Source organism: Malaclemys terrapin, chromosome 1 (assembly GCF_027887155.1).
Source record: "Malaclemys terrapin pileata isolate rMalTer1 chromosome 1, rMalTer1.hap1, whole genome shotgun sequence".
Taxonomy (NCBI): domain Eukaryota; kingdom Metazoa; phylum Chordata; order Testudines; family Emydidae; genus Malaclemys; species Malaclemys terrapin.
The window spans coordinates 85,268,240-85,291,815 of record NC_071505.1 but is presented as its reverse complement, the minus strand read 5'-3'; the positions used below and the strand labels follow the sequence as shown (position 1 = coordinate 85,291,815).

Genomic DNA, 23,576 nt, shown 5'->3' with positions numbered 1-23,576 from the left:
ACTTGGTCAGACAATATATGAAAAAAGAGACCTCCTTATTGAGACCAATAACTTAATGATCTCCTTTTTATACTTGGTTTAAAATTGAAACATAAATGGGAATAAAAACAAAGCTCCCCCCACCACAATTACAGAAGAGGTATTTCACAATTTCTCCCAGTATTTGGCAAACAACAATTTAAATATGAGAATGTGAAGGTTATAACAGTGAAATATCATGAGAGATGCTTGTTACAAAGTATCTTGCCTAGCTCCTTTTATTTTTTTAAAATTTAGTATATTAAAATATCCTGCTATTGTCTTTGAGACCTGGATGAAGGTCAATGATACAAAACTCAGCAAAAGTTTTATGAGAATTTTTAAGAAGAGTGAGGTAGAGCCAGGGAGCATAGTCTAGTCATGGGAAGTGAGGGTATATAAGGAAAAGTCTAGGTTCCAAAATTGTTCTGTTACATCTGCATGCATTTGGAATAACTCAGTTGGAAGTCAGTGGAGTTACTCTGGATTTATATGAGTGTAAATGACAGCAGGATTTTGCTCATGCAGTCAGGGGTACTGGAACAATTTTTATAGTGGGCATGCTGAAGGCAGAAACCATGTATTTGGGTTATTACTACTTCAAGGCAGTGGGCGAGGCAGCACCTATGCATGCAGTCAGTAATGTGAATAGAAGGCTAGGGGAGTAAAAGGTCTGCCAAATTTAGAGAATATAGGGCAGGGGAATGTTTGAGGATGAGGAGTCTGAATATGTTACAGATGGCAATCAAAAGCCAATACAAATACTCAAGGGGTGACACAGTTGGGATATGAGGCAAGAAATACGGTTTGAGCAGCAGTAACTTGGACAGACCTGAGGAATGCAATTTAAGACCTGATAAGGCCAAGAAGCCAGAGATCAAGGTTGCAGAAGTGATTGCAAAAGATGATCACGCCATAATTGTAGCAATACAGGAAAGGACGTATTTGGGGGATAACTTAGAGGAAGGAACTGCAAAATTTAGCAACAGCCTAGATGGTGGTGGTTGAGAAGAAGAAAGAGAAGTGGCATGTGGCAACAAGGTTGTGAGCCTGAGTGACAGGAAAGATGGTTAAATGGTGGGAGGAAATAGCGTGTGTGGGAAGGTAGAGACTATATAGTCAACTATTAATGTAAAAAGGAGAAGCTGTTGGAGTCTCAGAGGCTAATAAATAGCGTAAGAATTCCCAGAAGTATTACTGTATATCCAGATTTTATAGTTTTCTTCATCTAGAGATAAATGAGTTGTTCAAATAAGGTATGGGATGAATATTGCGAAGTATTCAGCATGTATCTCTCCAGCTTAGCTGTACATTGTATACAGATAGCTTATGTCACTTGTTATTTATAGATAAAATATCCATATGAGTTTTCCAATTATTTAAAATGTGGGTCTATGAACTCTTCTCTTTATCACCACTAATATTTAGGAATTGGCTGACATATATGGGCCTGATTCTCCTCTGCTTTACATCTAGTACAGGGGTTCTAAAACTTCATTGCACCACGACCCCCTTCTGACAACAAAAATTACTAAATGACCCCAGGAGCGGGGATGGGAGCCTGAGCCCTAGGTGGGGGATGGCCAAACCGGACAATCTCTACACAAAAGAATAAATGGACACAAATCTGGCTTTAGAATCTATAATTCTATGACCCAGATCGTTAACATAAGAGCATGTTCATCTCATTACAATCAGCAGTTTACTGACAGTTTATTTCTTAATAAATCCTTGCAGCTGAATCCACTAAGGTCCTGTGAGAGTTATACTTGCTGTGCCACTTAATGTCTCTGCTTCATAACCCATAGTGCCACAAAAACTACCAGGACTTTGCTTTTCTGGTAAATGTCACCTGATGCTTTTACATCTTAATTCAAGTTAGAACTGGTTGCATTATATAAGTCCTCCATAGTCTTGTTGAATTATTCATTGCTAATAATGTTGGTGAAAAAATTGTGAATTATTCTTGAACCGAATTTAGTTTAAAAATATATATTTATTATTCATGACTAATCACTGGATAATTTGGATGGATAAACTTTATTTTATTGTTTAGGAACTGTCCAATCTGAGTATTTGCTAGTTGTTGTGTCTCATTAGTTATCTGAGTTACTTTAGTTATTTCTGTTTTCTGATTGGATGTCTGAAACTTTTTAAAGAGCATAATTGCAAAGAATAAATTCTCTTGTTCAGACACAAATAACCTTATTTGCATATGATTATGGTATTTGTATAAAGAGCAGCCATTCCCCCCAAAATTTATGCAAACACAAATCCATTCACCAGGAATGTTTGCAAACAGTTGAATAACAAGGGAATATGAATGTGGCTGAGTTAAACAGTGACTCAGAATTTGAGTGAATGTCTACGAATGCTGATTTTGAGTACCGAACCAGCTCTAGTCTTGGGGCTTGTTTACATAAGAAGATAAGAATGGCAATACTAGGTCAGACCAATGGTCCACCTATCCCAGTATCTTGTCTTATTACAGTGCCCTGTGCCAGATGCTTCAGAGGGAGAGAACAAAACAAGACAATTTATTAGTGATCCATCCCCTGTCATCTCTGACTGCTAGAAGCTGGGACTAGGTTTGGAGATACCCAGAGGATGGGGTTGCATCCCAGTCCATCTTGGATAATAGCCATTGATGGACCTATCCTCCATGAACTTATCTAATTATTTTTGAACCCCGTTATGCTTTTGGCCCTCACAATATCCCCTGGCAATGAGTTCCACAGGTTGACTAAGCATTGTGTGAAGAAATACTTCCTTCTGTCACATATTAATTTCATTGGGTGACCACTGGTTCCTATGTTATGTGATGGGATAAATAAGACTTCCTTATTAACTTTCTCTGCATCATTCATGATTTTATAGACCTCTGCCATATCCCCCCTTAGTTGTCTCTTTTCCAAACTGAACAGTCCCAGTCCTTTTAATTTCTCCTCCACTAATCATTTTTGGTGCCCTTCTCCATATTTTTTCAAATTCTAATATATCTTTTTTGTGATAGGGTGACCAGAACTGCATGCAGTACTCAAGATGTGGGTGTACCATGGATTTACGTAGTGGCATTATGATATTTTCTGTCTTATTATCAATCCCTTTCCTAACATTCTGTTAGCTTTTTTGACTGCCTTTGCACATTGGGCAAATGTTTTCAGAAACTCTCCACGATGACTCCAATATCTCTTTCTTTATTGGTAATTTAGACCCTATCATTTTATATGTATGTTTGGAATTATGTTTTCCAGTGGGCATTACTTTGCACTTATCAACATTGAAATTCATCTGCCATTTTGTTGCCCATTCATTCAGTTTTGTGAGATCCCTTTGTAACTCTTTGTAATCTGCTTTGGACTTAACCATCTTGAGCAATTTTGTGCCAGCGAACTTTGCCTCCTGTTTACCCTTTTTTTCAGATAATTTACTGGTCCCAGTACAGATCCTTGCTCCACTGTGAAAACTGAATACTTACTCCTACCTTTTGTTTCCTATCTTTCAACCAGTTATTGATCAATGAAAGGACCTTCCCTCTTATCCCATGACTGCTTATGTTGCTTCAGAGCCTTTGGTGAGGGTTCTTATCAAAGGCTTTCTGAAAGTTGAAGTATGCTGCGTCCATTGGATCACCCTTGTCCACATGCTTGTTGACCCCTCAAAGAATTCTAATAGACTGGTGAGGCATGATTTCCCTTTACAAAACCTTTGTGACTCTTCCCTAACATATCATGTTCATCTATGTGTCTGATAATTCTGTTCTTTTCTATAGTTACAACCAATTTGCTTGGTACTGAAGTTAGGCTTGCCAGTCTGTATTTGCCAGGATCACTCCTGGAGCCTTTTTAAAAAATTGGTGTCACGTTAGCTGTCTTCCAGTCATCTGGTACAGAGGCTGACTTAGTAATAGGTTACGTACCACAGTTAGTAGTTCTGCAATTTCATATTTGAGTTCCTTCAGAACTCTTGGATATATACCATCTGGTCGTGCTGGCTTATTATTGTTTATGCTGCAGACCTTACAATTGCTGACAGTAGGTGTCAACAATGGGTGCAACTAACTTGTAGATTTTCACCATGTTTTTTGAAAAGTTACTGAAACCAGTTTATCCATGCCTACATTTGGAGCTAAACTGTGTTCAGGACCAGTTTGGCTGTTGCTAACCAGGACCATTGTCAACGAGGGGTAAATTCTACAGTGTGGCCAAGACTGTAGGGTCTTCGAACAATAAGACAAGTTTCTGTATTTCAGTCTTGACTTTTATACCTAGTTCATTATTATTAGAGCTGATCTGAAATTTTTGACCACGTTATTGTTTTTCATTGAAAAGTGCTGATTTGTTGAACCCAAAACTGTGAAACAGGTTTAGGTTTGACAAACTTCTCAACTGGAAAAAAATGTTGGGCAAAAAAAAAGTTTCAAAATTGTCAGACTGTTTCATTTAGACCTTTTCAAAATGAAAAAATTGAGTTTTCCAGTTCAAAATGGTTTTTCATTTAGAAATGTAAGCTAATTAGACTGAAAAAAAGGTTTTTAAAAGCCTAAATCAAAACAAAATGCTTTGAAATTATCTAAATGAGATGTTTCAAGTAACCCGAAATGAAAAAAAAGTGTTTGTTTGTTTTTTATTATTTTTGAAATATTGACTTTTCGTCGCAATTTGATCTTTCGGAGCCTAGAATTGACTTTGACCAACTAAATCAAGATTAAATGTGCTAACCTGCATCTACACTATAAAAAAAGATGAGGATAAATTGGGATTAGCTCAGACATGTTAGCAAAATCCAACCTGAATTTGACCATCTTTCCTAGTCTAGACAAACTCAGAAGTGGGTTAGCTGCCTTGAGGTAGCTAGCTGAAGAAAAAAAAAACTAACTCACTCCTTTTTTTCCTCTATTCTAAAAAAGGCATGAGAAAGGAGATGAGAGAAAAAGGAAGAGGGCACATATAGATGTGATAGATATTGTGAGCGATGAGACACTAAAAATCTAGGGCATGGCAGAAAAGGAGCCAGTGATAAAAGCTGTTAAATTGAGAAGGTGGAAATAAAAACAAATGAGGAGGTAGCTGAAAAAAGAGAGGGAAACATAAAATTCCATTTGAAAGAACAGGAAGAGGGAGGGGTCCTGAAAATAAGACAAAAGGAAGGTGTCCTTCCAAACTGACATAACACAAAAAAAATTCATCAGAAATATCTAAACATTCCATCTTGTATAGATTTAAGATTCAACACCTCTAGACATGAAGTTGGCTACAGTGTCATACAGGCCTTTCTGCCAGTGCCACTGGACCTTATTAGAAACCTAAGCAGCTTTCAAGTTCCTGAATGTTAAGGCTATCATTTATTTTACGGCCTTGCAAACTTTCAGCCTGCATGCTTCACTGCTTCAGAAATTCCTGTGCAGGAATCATAGAATATTAGGGTTGGAAGAGACCTCAGGAGGACATCTAATCCAATCCCTTGCTCAAAGCAGGACCAACCCCAACTAAATCATACCAGCCAGGGCTTTGTCATGCCGGGCCTTAAAAACCTCTAAGGATGGAGATTCCACCACCTCCCTAGGTAACCCATTCCAGTGCTTCACCACCCTCCTAGTGAAATAGTGTTTCCTAGACCTCCCTCACTGCAACTTGAGACCATTGCTTCTTGTTCTGTCATCTGCCACCACTGAGAACAGCCGAGCTCCATCCTCTTTGGAACGCCCCTTCAGGTAGTTGAAGGCTGCTATCAAATCCCCCCTTACTCTTCTCTTCTGCAGACTAAATAACCCCAGTTCCCTCAGCCTCTTCTTGTAAGTCATGTGACCCAGCCCCCTAATCATTTTTGTTGCCCTCTGCTGGACTCTCTCCAATCTGTCCACATACCTTCTGTAGTGGGGCGACCAAAACTGGACAAAATACTCCAGGTGTGTCCTCACCAGTGTCAAATAGAGGGGAATAATCACTTCCCTCGATCTGCTGGCAATGCTCCTACTAATACAGCCCAATAGGTCATTGGCCTTCTTGGCAACAAGGGCACACTGCTGACTCATATCCAGCTTCTCATCCACTGTAATACCCAGGTCCTTTTCTGCAGAACTGCTGCTTAGCCAGTCAGTCCGCAGCCTGTAGCGGTGCCTGGGATTCTTCCTTCCTAAGTGCAGGACTCTGCTTTTGTCCTTGTTGAACCTCATCAGATTTTTTTTGGCCCAATCCTCCAATCTGTCTAGATCACTCTGGACCCCATCGCTACCCTCCAGCGTATCTACCTCTCCCCCCAGCTTAGTGTCATCTGCAAACTTGCTGAGGGTGCAATTCATCCCATCATCCAGATCATTATTAAAGATGATGATCAAAACCAGCCCCAGGACTGACCCCTGGGGCACTCCTCTTGATACCAGCTGCCAAGTAGACATCAAGCCATTGATCACTACCCGCTGAGCCTGACAATCTAATCACCTTTCTATCCAGCTTATAGTCCATTCATCCAATCAATTTTTAACTTGCTGGCAAGAATACTGTGGGAGACTGTATCAAAAGCCTTGCTAAAGTCAGATATATATCATCCACCGCTTTCCACAGATCCAGTTATCTCATCATAGAAGGCAATCAGGTTGGTCAGGCACGACTTGCCCTTAGTGAATCCATGTTGACTGTTTCCGATCACCTTCCTCTCCTCCAAGTGCTTCAGAATGGATTCCTTGAGGACCTGCTCCATGATTTTGTCAGGGACTGAAGTGAGGCTGTCTGGTCTGTAGTTCCCCGGGGTCTCTTTCTTCCCTTTTTAAAATATGGCCTTTCTGCCAGCGCTCTTAATTCTTTTTTGAGCATTTTGTTCAAAAATTCCTCTATGGTCCACTTCTACTACTTTGCAAGACAAGTGTTCCTGAGGACAGAGCCATACAAAAATGCTTTTAAAAATGTGTTTTAATTATAATGTTTTATGCTGCCATAAACTATAGCATAAAATGTTCTTTTCCTAAAAACAGTATCTCAAAATGCTTTACTGAATTAAATAATACATTCTGAATCAGGTTGTCATACCAAATTTGAAGATTTTTTTCTTAAAAGTAGTTAGAAGCAATGACAATAATTACTCATAGGTGGTGGGCATACTGTTACTATTATCCTTAAGAACTTCCTGAGAATCTCATGCAAGCAGCAGGAAAAACATTCTCAGTATTGCTTTAATTGCTGCCTCACCACAGCACATTTCTTCCTCTGAAAAGCCTATGGTTCACTTTCACTGAAGCTGGAGCATGAAGGAGTAAATTATACCTCCTATGCCCCAAGGAAGATTTCTCACAAGGTTGGCAGGTAGTTATGCTGCTGCCGCCCTTCTGCAGGGATTTCTATTAGAGGGAAGAATTTTAAGTTAACCTAGGGCTCCATTAAGACATGATCCTAGTGTTCCATTCCTCAAACCCCTGGGAGAACAACATGGGGCATGACCTCCACCCAGGAAAGAGCTGAGCTGGACTTCAGCTGTAACCTCTCTGGACCCAACACATGGTCCCAGCACAGGGTGCCAGCAGCCAATCCTACTACACTGGGATAAAAGCCTTCTTTCCGTTGTCAGCTAGTGTTCTCACGAAGCAGCAGGTTGTGTTGCAGTGTCGAAGGCTCAGAGTTCAAACCCATTGATGAAGCATTATGAAATGGTTGTTAGAACTGTAGTAACAGAATTTGATTTTACCTTTGTTCTTAAAACACTCTCTCTCTCTCAGAAATTACAAACAAAAAATAACATTTAAAATAATAATATTTAGGTTGCAAAATCAACTGCTTGAAAGTTAGGAAAATATCAGATAATCTGATATTGCCAAGTATGCTTAATTCACCCCCTTTGTATGTATGCATTTTGACCTTTATTGCAGGATTACATACTGTTTTCCCATAGGACCTTAGTCAAGGCAGAGGATGAACACACAAGGGGGCTGAATTAAGGTTGCACTCACAAGTGTAAATCTGGCATTTCCTAACCTTTGACAGTTTGAATTCACAGTCAAAGTCTTCTGTTAATGGTTTATGTACGTAATAAATATATATTGACATGATAAACAACAGTTTCAAATGAGTTGTTGTTTGGGTAAATAATATCTGAACAAAAGCAGTTCATATTTACAAAAAAAGCCAACTAGAAAAAAGTACAATTCAGTCAACCTTTGACAAATCATCCAACAGGTTCCTAGCCAAAAGATTAATTATCCTAACAACTCATGCATGTAGGGGTGAAAGAAAAAGGAGAGCCAGAGTCCCTCATTTCTTCATCCTGGGTCAGAAAGTCCCTGGATGGATTGATTTAAATAATTGATTTTAATTGTTTTGCATTTGTGGGTTTTAATTATTTTCCTAAAGAAAGACTGGTTCTTATTGGCTGGTAACCATTAAAATGTATTGAATTAGTACTAACTATAACCTTTGCACTATATTTGGTGCTTCTTTTTGCTAACCAGGATGATACACTATATCTGTACACATTTATTTAAGCAGTTATATAGCTTAATTGATATTTATTCAGATTCTTAATTTTTAATTATGTTAGAAAATGGTGAATGATGCATTTCTTATTTACTAGATACCTAACTCTATTTGGCTGTAAATTCAAATTCAATTAAAAATGCACAAAAACAGCATTTTAATTTTTTTAATTAAATAAACTGCCTTAAATGTGCTGGATACATAAACATTGTTCCTCATCAAAACAAGTTTTCATTAAAAACTGATTTTATTAAACAAAAGAAATATTATCTGTAGTTAGTGAATTGAACTGAGTGTTTCTGGTCACCATGTGCATCAGGATTTTAGAACTAGTAGATCTCATCCTCTTACACCTAGTTTTTATTCATAGATTGAAAGATGTGCTGTATTAATTTCAATGGAATATATGGGCCCAAAGAGTAAAAGGTGTTAACATGACCCAGTCACTGTGCTGGTCCAGATTGATCGTCTCGTATATGAGCCTGTCCCCTGTAGGAGCCTGCATTGGCCCCGCACCCTCCTCCTCCTTCCTCTCTGGATGACTCTACAGTACTGGCCTCTTCCTCACCTGTGCCCAAGGATTGTAAGTCATACCAGGACCTCCTAAGGCCTATGGCTTCCTCCTTGGGCATTAAGGCTGAGTTCGTGCAGGAGAATACACAAAAATTGCTGAGTATTCTCCAGTTATCAATTCCAGGGAGGGTAGCTCCCCTGATAAATGAAGCCCTTTTGGACCATGTGGAATACCCCAACTTTATTATCTCATACAGCAAAGCATTCTGAGAAACAGTATTATGTTCCTATGCAGAACTTCGAGTACTTTTACTCCCATCCAGCCCCTAACTCTTTCACGGTAACAGCAGTAAATGACAGGTCACAGCAGGGGAGATATAAATCCACCCCAAAGGACAAAGAATCTAAGAGGCTGGACTTGATGTGAACAAAAGTTTAGCCAATTTCTCCATTGCAAATGGATATTGCAAATCAGCATCTAAATATGATTTCATCAGTTGGGATGCTATGTCCAAATTCAAGGTGTTTATTGCAGAGGGCCATCTTGTGGCCAAAACTTGCAATAGGCCCTGGCTGTGGCGAATGCTTCTTCCAGAATTACTGCATGAGCTGTGACCGACCATGAGAAGGGCCTTGTGGTTGCAGAATGCTGGTATAGATCCTGATGTTGAGCACAGTATTGAGGACTTACCTTTTGATGGTTGGTTTTTGTTTTCAGAGTAAACTGATGAGACTTTACACTCATTTAAGAACTCTCAGGCTACTTTGAATTTGTTGGATATTTATATCCCAGCCACAAAGAGGCGTCACTTATGCACATTAACAGCTATGGCAGCAATACCTCTCAAAGCAGTTTTTCCAACAGTCATCCTTTTCTGTAAGGCAAATATTTTTCCAAGAAGGGCCATAGGTCACAAAGGAGGAGAGCTTCTGGGCCCAATTTCAACCAGCCAGTTCGCCCTCTTCCAGTGCGAGGAAGCAGCCATTTTGACTTGCATGTCTAGGACAGCATTCCAGTTGACCTCTCCATCCCTGTCTCTGTTCCGGGACAGGCTGTCTTGCTTTTCCAGTGCTTGGGACTCAGTAACCATGGACAAATGGGTCCTAAGTACCATGAGATCAGGTTGTGCCATCCAATCTCCCCTTCTCATCCCCCTTATCACATCTCTCTTCAGGGATCCCTCTCACAAGCCACTTATCCTTCAGCAAGTCCAGACCCTGTGTGCTTCGGGAGCTATCGAGGCGATCTCTCTGCAGCATTGAGGGAAGAGAGTCTATTCCTGGTTCCCAAATCTAAGGGAGGAATGAGACCTATTCTCACTTTCTCCGCAGACTCAACAAATACATCAAATATGTGAGGTTCCATACAGTCACTCTAGCAATGATTCTTCCTCAATTAAATAATAATAACTAGCTTGCTGCCCTGGATCTTCAGGATGGTTACTTCCATGTAGTGATTTTTCCCAAGTCACAGGAAATTTGTAAGATTTGTCCTGGCAAGTCAATATTATCAGTACACTGTGCTTTCCTTTGGCCTCTCCTGGGCTCCTTGAGTTTTTACCAATGGTAGTAGTGACTACATATTTTAGGAAGAGAGGAATTCACGTCTTCCTGTACCTGGATGATTGGTTAGTGAGGGTCAAGTCCAAAAAAAAAAAAAAGTCCTTTTGCGTGTTCAGTTCACATTATGCCTTTTCAATCATCAGGGTCTGATCTTGAACAACAGGAAGTCAATGTTAATACCAACTCAAAAAAATTTAGTTCATTAGGGCTCTACTAGATTTTATGAGCTCAAGTCTTGTAATCAATCTTTAAGTAGACTCGGAGTCCCACCTCCTTCTGATACTCCCTGTGAGTCACCTGAGTGAAGTATAGATCTGCAATCACACAAAGAAGAGACAATTATGCACCTGCACTATAACTATTGTTCTTCGAGATGTGGGTGCAGACATGTATTCCACAATCCACCCTCCCTTCTCTGCATCAGAGTCTCAGTTCTTGATGTTCAGTGCAAAGGAACTGAGGTGCTTCAGGGTGGCACTGCCCTTAAATATCTAGGGGAAGGGCTAAGGGCCACAGGGCATAAGCACCATCGCTGTGGGTATAGCTAGGCAAAGTTCTCTGGCTTTGATATGCTCAGTGCGTACACACATGAGTGAAATACACATCTGCACCAACCTCTCAAAGAATAACAGTTACAGTACAGGAAAGTAATTGTCATTTTTTAACAATTGAATTGATTTTTCTATTTTGGGTTCTTATGCTGTGAAGTGTTTAATCAGGTATTGCTTTTTAAATTTAGGAAAGTGGTAATTAATCTCTAATAACTCTGATGGAAAAAATTAATATACATTTTAATAAATATATGCCAACAAAAATACTGGAAATTTAGGCTACTTCCACCTTAATTGAAGTGGGCTTGTTAGCACTTCCCCCCACTTGGTAAGGCAACTCCCATCTTTTCATATATATATACAGCTTACTGTATTTTTCACTCCATGCATCTGATGAAGTGGGTTTTAGCCCACGAAAGCTTATGCCCAAATAAATTTGTTAGTCTCTAAGGTGCCACAGGGACTCCTCGTTATTTTATGTAGAGTGGCTGTTATCACCTCTTAATGCCTTCAGGCACAACCTTTACCAGAGCCCCATTACAGCAAACTAGAGACAGAGCCCCAGCTCCACAAAAGTGCTTAGGCACCTAAACCCTAGACTTAGGCACCAAAGTCCCAGTTTTAGGCATCTCTCCAATCCATAGAACTCCCACTCACCTGCTGCCTAAGCCTGTAGGTATCTAAACTCACTCAGCAACTAACTATAAAAGTTACCTAATTACCTATGTTTCTGCCTCTAACCATGAGTGCCACAGCCTCCCTCCAGGGATCTGATCACATATCTCCTACCTAAGCCCCAGAGCAATTCACAAACTGGGGGAAGATAGGTGGAGGAGCATCTCTCTCTCCCATATGGCCTAATCTGCTCAGCATCTTCTGACCACTACTACTATATTGGACTCTGTTCAAAATTTGGCAACTGCAGCAGGAACAACCACCACTGCCCACCTTATACATTTTAGCCCAGTGGTTAGAGCACTCACCTGGGATGTGGGAGATCCAGGTTCAATTATCCAGATGGGGAGAGAAAATTTGAAAAGGGGTGTTTTACATCTCAGGAGAGTGCTCTAACCACTGAGCTGATGTGGGGTTCCCACAGTCTCTCCTGTTAAAGCTCTTCCACTTTGGATTAAATAACTAAAAAGTCATTGAGCCAGGGAGAGGGAGTGACTCTACAGTCCAGAGGTCGGGCATTCACCTGGGAGGTGGGAGACTCAAGGTCCAGTCCCCTGCTCCAGTGACTTTTTAATTATTCAACTAAAGTGGAACAGGACAGATTGAGTGAATCCCACATCAGCATATCCTATAGTTCAGTGGTTAGGGTGCTCTCCTGGGCGGTGAGAGGTGCCTGTTCAGAGTCTTTCTACCCATCAGCCAGAGAGGGGAATTGAACCCTGGTCTTCCGTAACCCAGGTGAGTGCTCTAACCACTAAGCTAAAAATTATTAGGTGGGCATGACCAGCACCACCACCTCCCTCTGATTTGTGTAGAGGCAGGCACCTAACTCTTCACAAGAAATGACTTAAGTGCCTAAGCCACCTGGCTCCAGGAGAGGGGTTCCTGGTGTGGATCACTAGCAAAGATAGGCTCCGGCCTGCAGCCTGGACTTAGGCACCTATATCTGTGATAGGGGTGAGGCTCAGTGTATGCACCTCTCATTGGCATCTCCCATTTGCCAGTGGTTCCCTGCCTAGCATGCTAGCTTTTGTGGATCCAAGTCTTAGGCTCCCATCTCTCCCTATTCGTTGTATAGGGAACCTAGGCACCTACCTCAGGCTTTGTGGATTGCCATATTGTTCCGTTGATTTAGTAGGCACCTAAATGCTTAAGCCCCTTTATAGATGTGGGCCAGAGATACTTCCACAAGTTCTCAGGAGGAAGACATAGAGCAAAATTCTGTGATGACCTCAGTCCAGCAGTTAAGTCTCTTGGTGGACCCTGTACCTGGACAGAGCCAGTTGCAGAATCAGGAACAAATCGAGCAATGTAAATTAGTCACAAGGTGCAAGATAGTCAGGAAACAGATGGATGTGGCAAAGATGCACTGATTTGACATTCTGCAGTACTGCAAAATGAGTCATAGGTTTTATCTATACTAAAAGAGTCCCCTGGTTCAAGGACATTGATTTAGTTAAACTAGTGCAAACCCCTAATGAAGACACACTGAAACTAGTTAAACCCTCACTTATAACAATTTAGTTTGTGTTGTTAAATTACCAATTTAGGTTAAATTGATATGAGCAAGGGTTAAGTGTGTCTAGATTAGGGATTTGCACCAGTGTAACTAGGCCAGTTTTTAAATCTGTTTAGTTAAACTGATCAACTTTTCTATTGTAGTCAAGGCAATAGCTCCTGTTACAGAAGGAGAAGGCAGGTAATAGGAAAATGAGGCATGACTAGTAAAAAGAGGGTCTGCCCAGTGAGAAAGTCCCACTAAATCTAAAGTATGGACTTGCAAATGTCCGGAAGTCAGTAACTGGAGGATGTAAGATAAAACAGCAACCCCAGAGACAAGCTGTAAAATCTACCTGCACCACTGTAGATCTCTCTAACACTCCAGGCAGCACACACAATGGACATGGACTATCTGTGTGAACCTCTCTATGGTTCCTTTGTCCAGTGCCCTGAGCACAGGTAGTATACTAATGTACACCTTCCACTGCAGAATTGGTATTAATTTGCATAATGGCCATGTGAATAATGACAACAATTTGTTTAAATAACTTGAACTCCAAAGGCCTTTATTTATGTTTCCTAGGTCATAACTAGGACTACATGTGCGCAAAATATAAAAACTAAATTTTATTGTGTTTTGCTTCTTCCACAAAAAGTAAGACAGACCAAAAAAAAAGATTTTCACCAGCAATTTCTATACAAATACAGCAAAAATTAAAATAATCAAGTTCAGTCCTGCCCAGTAGTGCAATTACTATCATATATTTTGAGAAATACATTCACAGTGATATCAAGACTTCTATTAAGAATTATAAAAATTGTTGTTCATACTATTGTTGTGTTTCTCCCAGCAGCATTAGTGCCAGGAGTCCAGCTAAAGAGATCTCAGAGAAAGAAATTAGAAGAAATTCCTCTGGGTAAACTAGTTCAGAATAAATCAGTGTGACATCATTATTTCTAGATGCAAATGCTGTATATCAATGAGAGAGAGGGGATTTTCTACTGTGTTTCTAGCCCTGGAAGGTCATGAGATATCATATCTTGAAATTTGAATGGGTCAAGGAGTGAAACTTGTCAAATGAAAAGTCATTGGTTTAAACACACTTTTTATTGGATTGTATAGCTAACAACACCTTTAACTGTTAAAATTCAGAGATGTTAAAATCTAACCAACTTTTTAACACACATGGTATAGCTTACGTTAGCATTTAATTAAGCTTGGATGATGAAATTAGATTTGGTCATGATCTGGCAAATTAATGCATTGGTTAAAATGCTTATGTCTGTGCATATTCACCCTGTTCCTGGGTCTGTTCTGACTTACACAGTTGTGAATCAGCTGTAACACCTTTGGAGTCAATGAAGTTAGTTATTCATGTGCAAAGCCAGAGGAAGTAAGGTGAACCATTATTTTCAATGCGACTCTGTATGAACATAGGTGTTAGCACCAGTATATCTGTCTCAGGACTGGAAATTTGAGGGTGCCCTTTGTAATCAATGGGTGTCTTCCCATTGACTTCACTGGATGCTGAGTTGGGGCTTTAGTTTATTGTACTTTCTGATTCTCATACATGAGCAAAGTGCTGCAACATTTAGCTTGTAAATGCTGCAGGGGAATGTTTAAATTCAAACTATTTGCATTGCTTTTGTTTGTGTGTGTGCCATGAAAACATGTTGGTTTAGTATTAGGTTTAGTAAAAATGATCTCTAACAAAACCTAACATGGTCATCCAAAGTAACAGAAAGCTAACCTACTGGCAAAAATTGTTGGGTTTAAATAATGCATCTGGTTAGTTCAAAGTTCAATGAAAGGAGGAAAGCCAAAGTCTAAGCACTTGAATAATGTAGTTCTTTAGCATTCAATTTATCATTTGTGTCTTTGACTTTTCCCTTGTATATTAAGAGGGAATACACAACCTCTTTGCCGTTTATTGAGACTCACATCTGTTATCATTCAACATTCATTTTTTGAGAAAAGAGCTGTACTTTCAATTTTACTTTGTTAAAAATATCCCTTTAACTGTTAATTTGAAATGGTAACCTTTTCATGTTGAATCATAAATAGGCTAGAATGAAGGTTTTTTTCTGTCTAATAATATTTTACAGTTGAAAAATCCTGGAGATAGTAAACTAATTATTTTGACTAAAAGGTTGTTGCACAGTTTATGTCTTGTGGAGGGTTACAGGAAAAACATTCTAAAATGTATTCATTTGTTGTTGGTTCATTAAAGAAAATGAATGATTATTTTCAGAATAATGTAAGTTGATCTACAGACCAGTATTTATGTTGTATTTAAAAGGGAACATGTAGTAAACCATGCTATATAGACTATGGTTAATGCTTTGCATTTCCTGATGTCTTTTGAAACGTAAAAAATCTACAACAAACAGATCTGTAATGCGTAACTGGTATGAAGATTCTATTCAGATTTAAGAGCTTTAGTTTGCTTTTGAATCTTTCTATTTTCTGCATTTGTTTTGACTGCTCTCATCATTCAAGATTGACACTTGGATGAGTGTGTAGGAGGAAGCAGCAGCAGCAGGCTTACAGCTTGCAGACAAAAAAAATCTGCCTTATCTGATGGCTATTACTGAAAATGCGAGGTGTAGCCTAGGCTGGGTAATGAAGGGGAGCGAGCGAGGGGGAGCAAGGAGCATGGAGCTGCATACTGATCAGTGTAGGAGTACTTGATAAAAAGAATTCTTGCTGCTGGCAGTGCATTGCTCATTGTGGAGTATTCCAACAATCACATATAACGGCAAACAGCTTAGCTGACAGCTTGATATGCCTTTTTTTTCCCACTGTATGACGTTATGGTCTATAGTAAAGATTAATAACTAAGAAATGTTGAGCTAGGATCAGATCATACTCTATAGACTGCCCTGTAAACTATGTTTTACTTCTGACTTTCTTCCTTGCTGAAAACATTAATCTGTCAAGCTGGCGGGCTCCTTTGATAACAACTTTTCCAGGAACATGATGTGGCAATGCCACCTCTCAGCCCAGGACTACCGCTACTATCCGGTGGATGGCTACTCATTGCTTAAACGCCTCCCTCTTCACCCTCTTACAGGACCCAGATGCCCTGTCCAGACAGTGGGACAATGGTTGGAAAATATTGGGCTACCTCAGTATGAGAACCACTTGCTGGCTAATGGATTTGACAATGTGCAATTTATGGTAAGAATCCTTCTCTGTATTGCTGTGTATAGGCACTGTAGCTGCTTTTTTTCCCCTCTCTCTCTGTCTGTGTTTCTTATGTGATCTTAAATAGCTTAGAACTATTCTGCTTTGCACTGAAATCTGGTAGTGCTTCAGTTTTCTACATACAGCTGAATCAATATGTAAGGTGTTCTCAGGATAAACTTCCAAAATATATATGTTATGAAATAATATCTATAGCCAGGGACATGGCCAAAGAGAAGCTGGGGGTTAAAGTTCTCTCCCTCCCCCATATCAATCTCCAGGTTTTTTTTAAAAAGTAGAAATGCATAATACTTGTACACCATCATTGGGAGGGGACAATTCCCCCGTATGTAAAGGTTTGGCCACACCCCTATCTGTAGTACATCACATGATATTACTTTTATTTAAACATTAGCACCAAGTTAATTAAATAGTATGACATGCCATTGTTACAGGAAGATGTATTTTAATTATGGATAATTATTGAACAAATTGTGCCAACTCTAACTAATTCTGGATGTCTTAGTAAAGTGGGGTTGTTGGGGGGGGTTAGGTAATCAGTTTATGGGATTCACTTGTTTGAACAGGAAAGCAAGAGTATTCCTTTAAATGGATACCAAAAACTTTCCTAGCTTAACTATAAATATTTCATTGAGATGAACAAAAGGACCAAATTATTTCAGATACCTTAGAATCTAGGGTATCCACATGTGGTATGGATGACAAACCTCATGTATACAGTCTTTCCACTTGAAATTAATATGGCTAAGGGAGGAAGTAATCTATAAAATTGCTACATAACCATGAATATACCTCTTCCAATGTTTATAATTTTTTATTTGTGGTAAAACTATTCACCATACTTGTTGTACAGTACCAGATCTCATCACATTATTCTTTGTCCCTAATTAAGGTATTTTTCTCTGTAAATATTTTCATCCTTGGATAGCTCCAGAGCTACTACATTAACAAACAGCTTACATACAGTATGTAAGATGTACAAGTGGACTTTGGCATGAATATGTTATGATTACAAAGGCCTATTTGTACATCAGTCATATTTTCCCCATTTCACATTTTTTGCCAGTACTAATGTACACTTATGGGTTATTAAGAAAATTGTGAAAGACCCATCTATTTTTATTTCCATATGTATTTTTGATTTTTCTTCCTGCCTCTACATGGCCGCTGTGTGTTCTTTTGCTTATACCAACAAAAATCTTAGCAGTTTTTGCTTCTCTTTTAAATGTTCTTGATTTTAAAAGCAAAAAAATTAGACCCAAATAAAAAATAAAATAAAAAAACCACAAATGTAATTTGTAGGCTTCATCCATCCAATACAAGTTCTTAAATGTATTTCATTGTAGCGAAACTTGCAACCACTAGTATCTTACATATTCTGTAGCTTTAGAATGACTAAAGCAGATGAGCATAAGTCATAAAAAGATTACAAAAGAGAAAATGTTCACAAGGGGCAGTAGATGGCATAACAAATGTGTAAAGGTGCACCCACCACAAGTAAACAGTGAGCCGGTAGGAGCTAGAGAAATTGACTTGGATTACTTTCAAAACATTTACTAAAGCTGGTAGGGGCCTGATCCAAAGCCCATTGGAATCAATATGGACACTGTCATTGACTTCAGTGGGCAAGCCCTAAATCGCTCATTGACATAATTATGTAAATGTACCTGTTTCGGTATGAAGTTCTTTTAGTAAATACCCAAACCAAACTTTTTCAGGTACCATGTGGGTTAAGTTATGGCGTGGGTGTCTGTATGGTAACCAAAGCATTCTGGTCATCTTAGTCTAATAGTTCTTTTCTAATTTAGTTTCTTCTTGAATACATATTACATGTAAAACATACAATTTCCACTGATGTTATTTGGAGTTCGGTGCATGTATGAATAAGAGATTAGACCCCTATATTGAATCTAGTAATTAAATATATTGCTGTGAAATAATGTTGCAATGAAACAATAATGATATAATAACTTCTCAGTATTTACAATAATTTGATATGTTATGGTTTAGGTCACAATATATCAAATATTTTATTGCAGCAAAAAGTGATCATAAAATCATAATTTGCTGGTTTACATATTATTCTTTTGCATACATCATCATTACATAATGTAAGAGGTTTCTCCTGGCATAATTCAACAAATGTTTATTGTCACTAAAATACTTTCATTTCTATCCAAAATTATAGAAGAAAATTAAACCTGGAATATAGATATTTAAATTGGAGAATAAAGGTCTGTTAGGGTAATAGGAAAAATTTGATATGTTAACCTTAAATATGCTGTGTTACATTTTTCTATAATATCAGAAAATTGTTTACTTTAATCAGAATTGTTTACATATTCATCTATTTTATGTAAGCTTATTTATTCAGTTGTAGACTTGGCTAAAATCGGTTGGCTGTCTGCTTTTGAACAATATTATTGTTTTAATTCAATGAAAAATCAGTTAGACATGTCTGTTCTTCATTCTGTACCATATTTCTGCTTTTGTTTTTCTGAAAGCACATTCTGACCTGCATTTATTCATCTGGTTGCCTAAGCAACAGCCACTGCACTCCTATTATATATGATGTAGTAGTACAAGTCTTACTAAATGTTTAGAACAAGAAAGGGAATATCATGATATAATTAAAATGTTAGAAATATCATACCATATCTGAGAACAAATATATTATATTTAGGCAACTCTCAGCAGCAAAATTCTACTAATTAAATTAACATTCTGGTAATTTTTAGATAAAAGGATTTCATGCTAAATAATTCATTAGATTCATAGAAATTATATCTTTAGTTTTATTCTCCCTTCAGCACGCAGGGAAGATAGGCACTTAACTACCATTAGAATTAAGAAGATTTACTCACTCAATATTCTGTGCATTGACTCAAGAAATAAACTCTTTACCTATAAACTTTACTATCTGAATTATTCTTGTATAGTAGTTGTCAGTTCACGTAGGAGTTATTACAATTGTTTTAAAATGTAGCATTTCAAATCAATGTTTGAAAAATTGCTCTTGCTTTTCTTACCAAACCTGTTTCTATTTTTAGAATATTTGTGCACACAGCAAGCAAAATTCCTGTCATATTATTATAATTATAATAGAGCAGCAGCCATGTAACATTTAGTGGGACATACAGAGGTTCAGTACCAAGACTTGGCTCATAGCCACTTGTAGAGATAGAATCATGCTCAAACATTTCCAGTCATTCTTATTATTATTGTATTGTAATTTGTCAAACAAAGGATTGTTGTATCTTTTTGGATGTACAAACTTGCAGTAAAAGTTTGGTGCAGTGCTGTGGAAGTGTGGTAGAGACACTGATGACAGAGAAAATCTGACAATGTAAAGATTCATTTGCAATTAAACTGACTCCCAGACAGAGGAGGATTTATATCCTGACAATTAGATCAGTACAACTAGTTGTAAATTAGAATATGTTGTCTAGATCTAAATGATGAGGAAACCAAATGAACTAATGGACACCCTAATGAATGGATGAAAAATAAGATGAGATCATAGGGTAGTTGATTGGTTGGTGTCCTTGCATATGTCTGTTTATAACTTTGGAGATGGATCATAGACACTTTCATTGAGGTTTAGGGAGATGGATGCCCACAGACAATTGCAACAGATCAGATCACAGTATCTATTGGGGACTGGTTCTGACTGAGGGGGTTGCATATGACCATGCATTTATATATTTTCGTAATAATTTAAGTTGAGATGTTTAAATCATATCACTTGCATAATATTGCAATCTGACCAAATTGAGCTGTCTGAGACTATAAACATTATGTGAGAGGAATGTGGACCAGACCACCAAAAAGAGGCAGAGTTCATAGAAAAATATGGGACATTTGATTTGTTGGACAAATTATTTTTATCTTCCAACACATACTGTTCACTAGTATCCAACATTTAACACTCCATTAACTTTAATTGCCATTTTGATACTGGAACAATGGTTTGCCCAACATTTTATCCTTCCACTACATACATGGGCCCCTATTTGTCCAGGTACTTACATGGCCTCCAACACCATAGTATCTGACATCTCCCAAATATTGATACATTTATTCCCATTTCACAGATGGGGAACCGAAGCACAGAGAAACTGAGTGACTTGGCCAAAGTCACATAGGTTTGGGAATTGAACATGTATCTCTTGAGTACCCGTTAAACAACAAGACCCTCTCTTATTATGCAGGAGCACAGGCATCAGCATTGTGACTACTTCCTACATATGTATATTGGGGGCAGATGAGAGTCACTGCATCCTCTCTTCTTCCTTCCCTACCCACAACAGATACCTTAGATCATGCTTCCAAATAGAGTTTATAGAAACTCCAATTAAAATTAATGGGATCTGCACCTCTGAAAATCAGACCACTTTTACTTAGGTGATAAGATTTATGAACCCAAGCTTTAAAAATGTTTTCCTTAATTCCTAGTCACAACAGTTCAAATTACATCTAAATGCATCTGCAAATTTGCATTACTCCTTTAACTTCTCTGTCACCTTTTTCCTTCCTAATGGCTGATTTACATGGGGGCTGAGTTAACTGCTGGAGTTATATTTTTGTTGTATTAAATGGTGTCTTTTTAAAATATTGTCAGGCTGCCTAGAACCAGACAGATGTTTTTAAAATATATTTCTATAAATCAAATAATTTTATCAGGTGTCAATGCAATATATTCTCTCTTTACCATTTTCAACCCTTGCTCATTTTCAAAGGAGTAAAAATCAAACATATTGTGATTAAGGAGATTAAGGGGCGACATGATAGTGGTCTTCAAATACTTGAAAGTCTCCATAAAAAAGAGAGAGAAAAGTTGTTCTCTCTTGCCACAGAGGCCAGGACAAGAGACAATTGGTTCAAACTACAGCATAGCAGATTTCGATTAAATCTCAGGAAAAACTTCCAAACTGTAAGAACAGTAGGACAATGGAACAGACGGGCCTAGGGAAGTTGTGGAAGCTCCTTCACAGGAGGTTTTCAAAGGGAGGCTGGATAGCCATCTGTCTTGTATGGTTTAGACACAACAAATCCTGCATCTTGGCAAGGGGTTAGACTAGATGACCCTTGCAGTCTCTTCTAACCCTATGATTCTATCTGAATAATCTAACTCAGTTTTAGTGCAGTTTGCAATATGAGATAGTTAATTTTAGACCCATATTGCTTAATATACAGTTACTCTCAAAATATGTAACATCTAATGCAATTATTTAATGGGTCTACTTGTGTGACTAGGAAAATCAGGATTGGGCACTAATATCATTACTAGTTTAGGTAATGTGCTACAAGAGTGCATTGAGCTAAAAATTTGCACTACTCTAAGAAAGAGGGATACACACACTTCTGTGTGTAAGCACAATTAGGTGTCACCATTGTGTTGATTAAAAAGAGTGAAAAAATTGAGACCACATGTTTAAAGAATTTTCTTGTTGTCCATAAGTATTAGCGTACACAAAATTAGCAGCAAGTATTTTCTGTGAAAGCTGAGTTGAAACAACTGAAATTCAGTTAACATGATACATTCAAGCAAGACTCTCTAGAGTGGCAAAAAGAACTGGAGACTGATTCTGCTCCCATTGAGTAATAACAATACCTAGCTCTTATACAATGCTTTTTGTAATAATAGGTTCTAGAGCAGTAGTTCTCAACCTATGGTCTGCAGAATGTTGTTGATACCATAAAATGGTGGTTTTCAATCTGTGGTCTGCAGACCCTGGGTGTCCACAGACTATCTCTAAGATTTCCACGCCTCCATTTGAATTTTTGTAGAGGGCTGCAAATGAAAAAAGTTTGAAAACCACTGATTTAGAGTATTGATCAATGAGACACCAAATCAGGCCCACCGACTGCAATTCCAGGCCCCAGGGCAGAACAGTCAATGGGCCCCCAGGCCGCGCAGCCATGGTCCGCCTGACATTTGGGTGGTGCTGCGCCTGTGCTGGATAGCGCCCAGCGAGTTGCCGTCTGCACTGCTGGGCGCACCCTTCTGGCACAGCCAGGGCTTCCACATGCCCGCCTGGCTGCCTTCGCTGCTGCCGGTACCACCCGGCATGCGCCCAGGAGCCCTCCAGAGGTGACTACTAGGAGGGACACAAAGCGGGGACACCAGCTAAGGGGGGGGGAAATGTGACCCCCCCCCCTCCTGTGTGACCTCTCACATGACTCCTCCCAGCCCCAAGCCCGGGGCACCTGCTCTCTCCCTATCCCCTTCTCCCCAACCCACATTACCTGGGCAGGGGGGCTCTGTCTTCCTGCTGTGCCGACCCGGCTCCCCCTGGCTATACGGCTGCTCTTCTGGCAGCCAGGCTCTGGAGCCACTCACGGATGCTGCCCGGTGCAGCACAACAGCTGCCTGGGAGAGCGTCTGGCTGCGGCAGGCAGGACTTTGGAGCTGTGCTCCGGCTCCGCTCCAGCTCCAGGCAAAAACCTGCAGCTCCACTGCTCCGGAGCTGCTCCAGCTCCAGGCTCTGCTCCAAAGCTCTGGCGGCAGCAGCAGGCTGCCTGCCCAGGCTCAGCTTCTGGTGACAGTGGCCGAGCAAGCCAGAGCCAACTCCCAATCCTCCTCAGCATGCTCAGAGTCAGCTTCTGTCCCCAGAAGCTGAGCCTGGGCAGGGAGAGGGCTGCCACTGTCGCGGCTCCCTGCCTTGCCCAGGCTCAGCTTCTGGGCACAGGAGCCGACTCTGAGCACACCAGGGAGGGCTCCGGCTCGCTTGGCCACTGTCTCTAGAGAAGCTGAGCCCCAGGGCAGCTGTTGCACTGCACTGGGCAGCGTGGCCAGAAGAGGAGAGGCTCTGGTCCTGCCCCTTCCTCTCTCCAGCTGGGGCTGGCTGCTGGGTCGAGTGCCCCAAGCAGGCATCTGGGGAAGGCAGGCAGCCGACCCTTCCTGCCTGCCCCCTGGCGTCGCCTCTGAGCCCTGTGGCCTGCCCGGGTGATTTAAAAGGGCCCGAGGCTCCCAGCTGCTGCCTCTACAGTGGTGGCTGGGGGGCCCTGGGCAATTGTCCCTTTTGCCCTCGCCGTTGGCAGGCTGCATCAAATGGTCAATCTCAACTGGTTTATTAATCAAAG

At 39.7% G+C, this 23,576-nt stretch overlaps 1 protein-coding gene across 5 annotated transcripts in view; it reads left to right on the top strand.

The window, feature by feature from the left end:
• Nucleotides 1-23,576, top strand: part of ANKS1B (ankyrin repeat and sterile alpha motif domain containing 1B) — a 758,955-nt gene that overhangs the window by 449,684 nt on the left and 285,695 nt on the right. For 2 of the 5 annotated variants that reach the window (XM_054028751.1, XM_054028742.1), the window contains exon 16: nt 16,357-16,463. In XM_054028751.1, coding sequence (XP_053884726.1) covers nt 16,357-16,463 — 107 coding nt within the window. Of the gene's footprint in view, nt 1-16,067; nt 16,464-23,576 lie in introns of those variants that run through there. The other 3 variants (XM_054028776.1, XM_054028769.1, XM_054028759.1) reach the window with 3 other exon arrangements.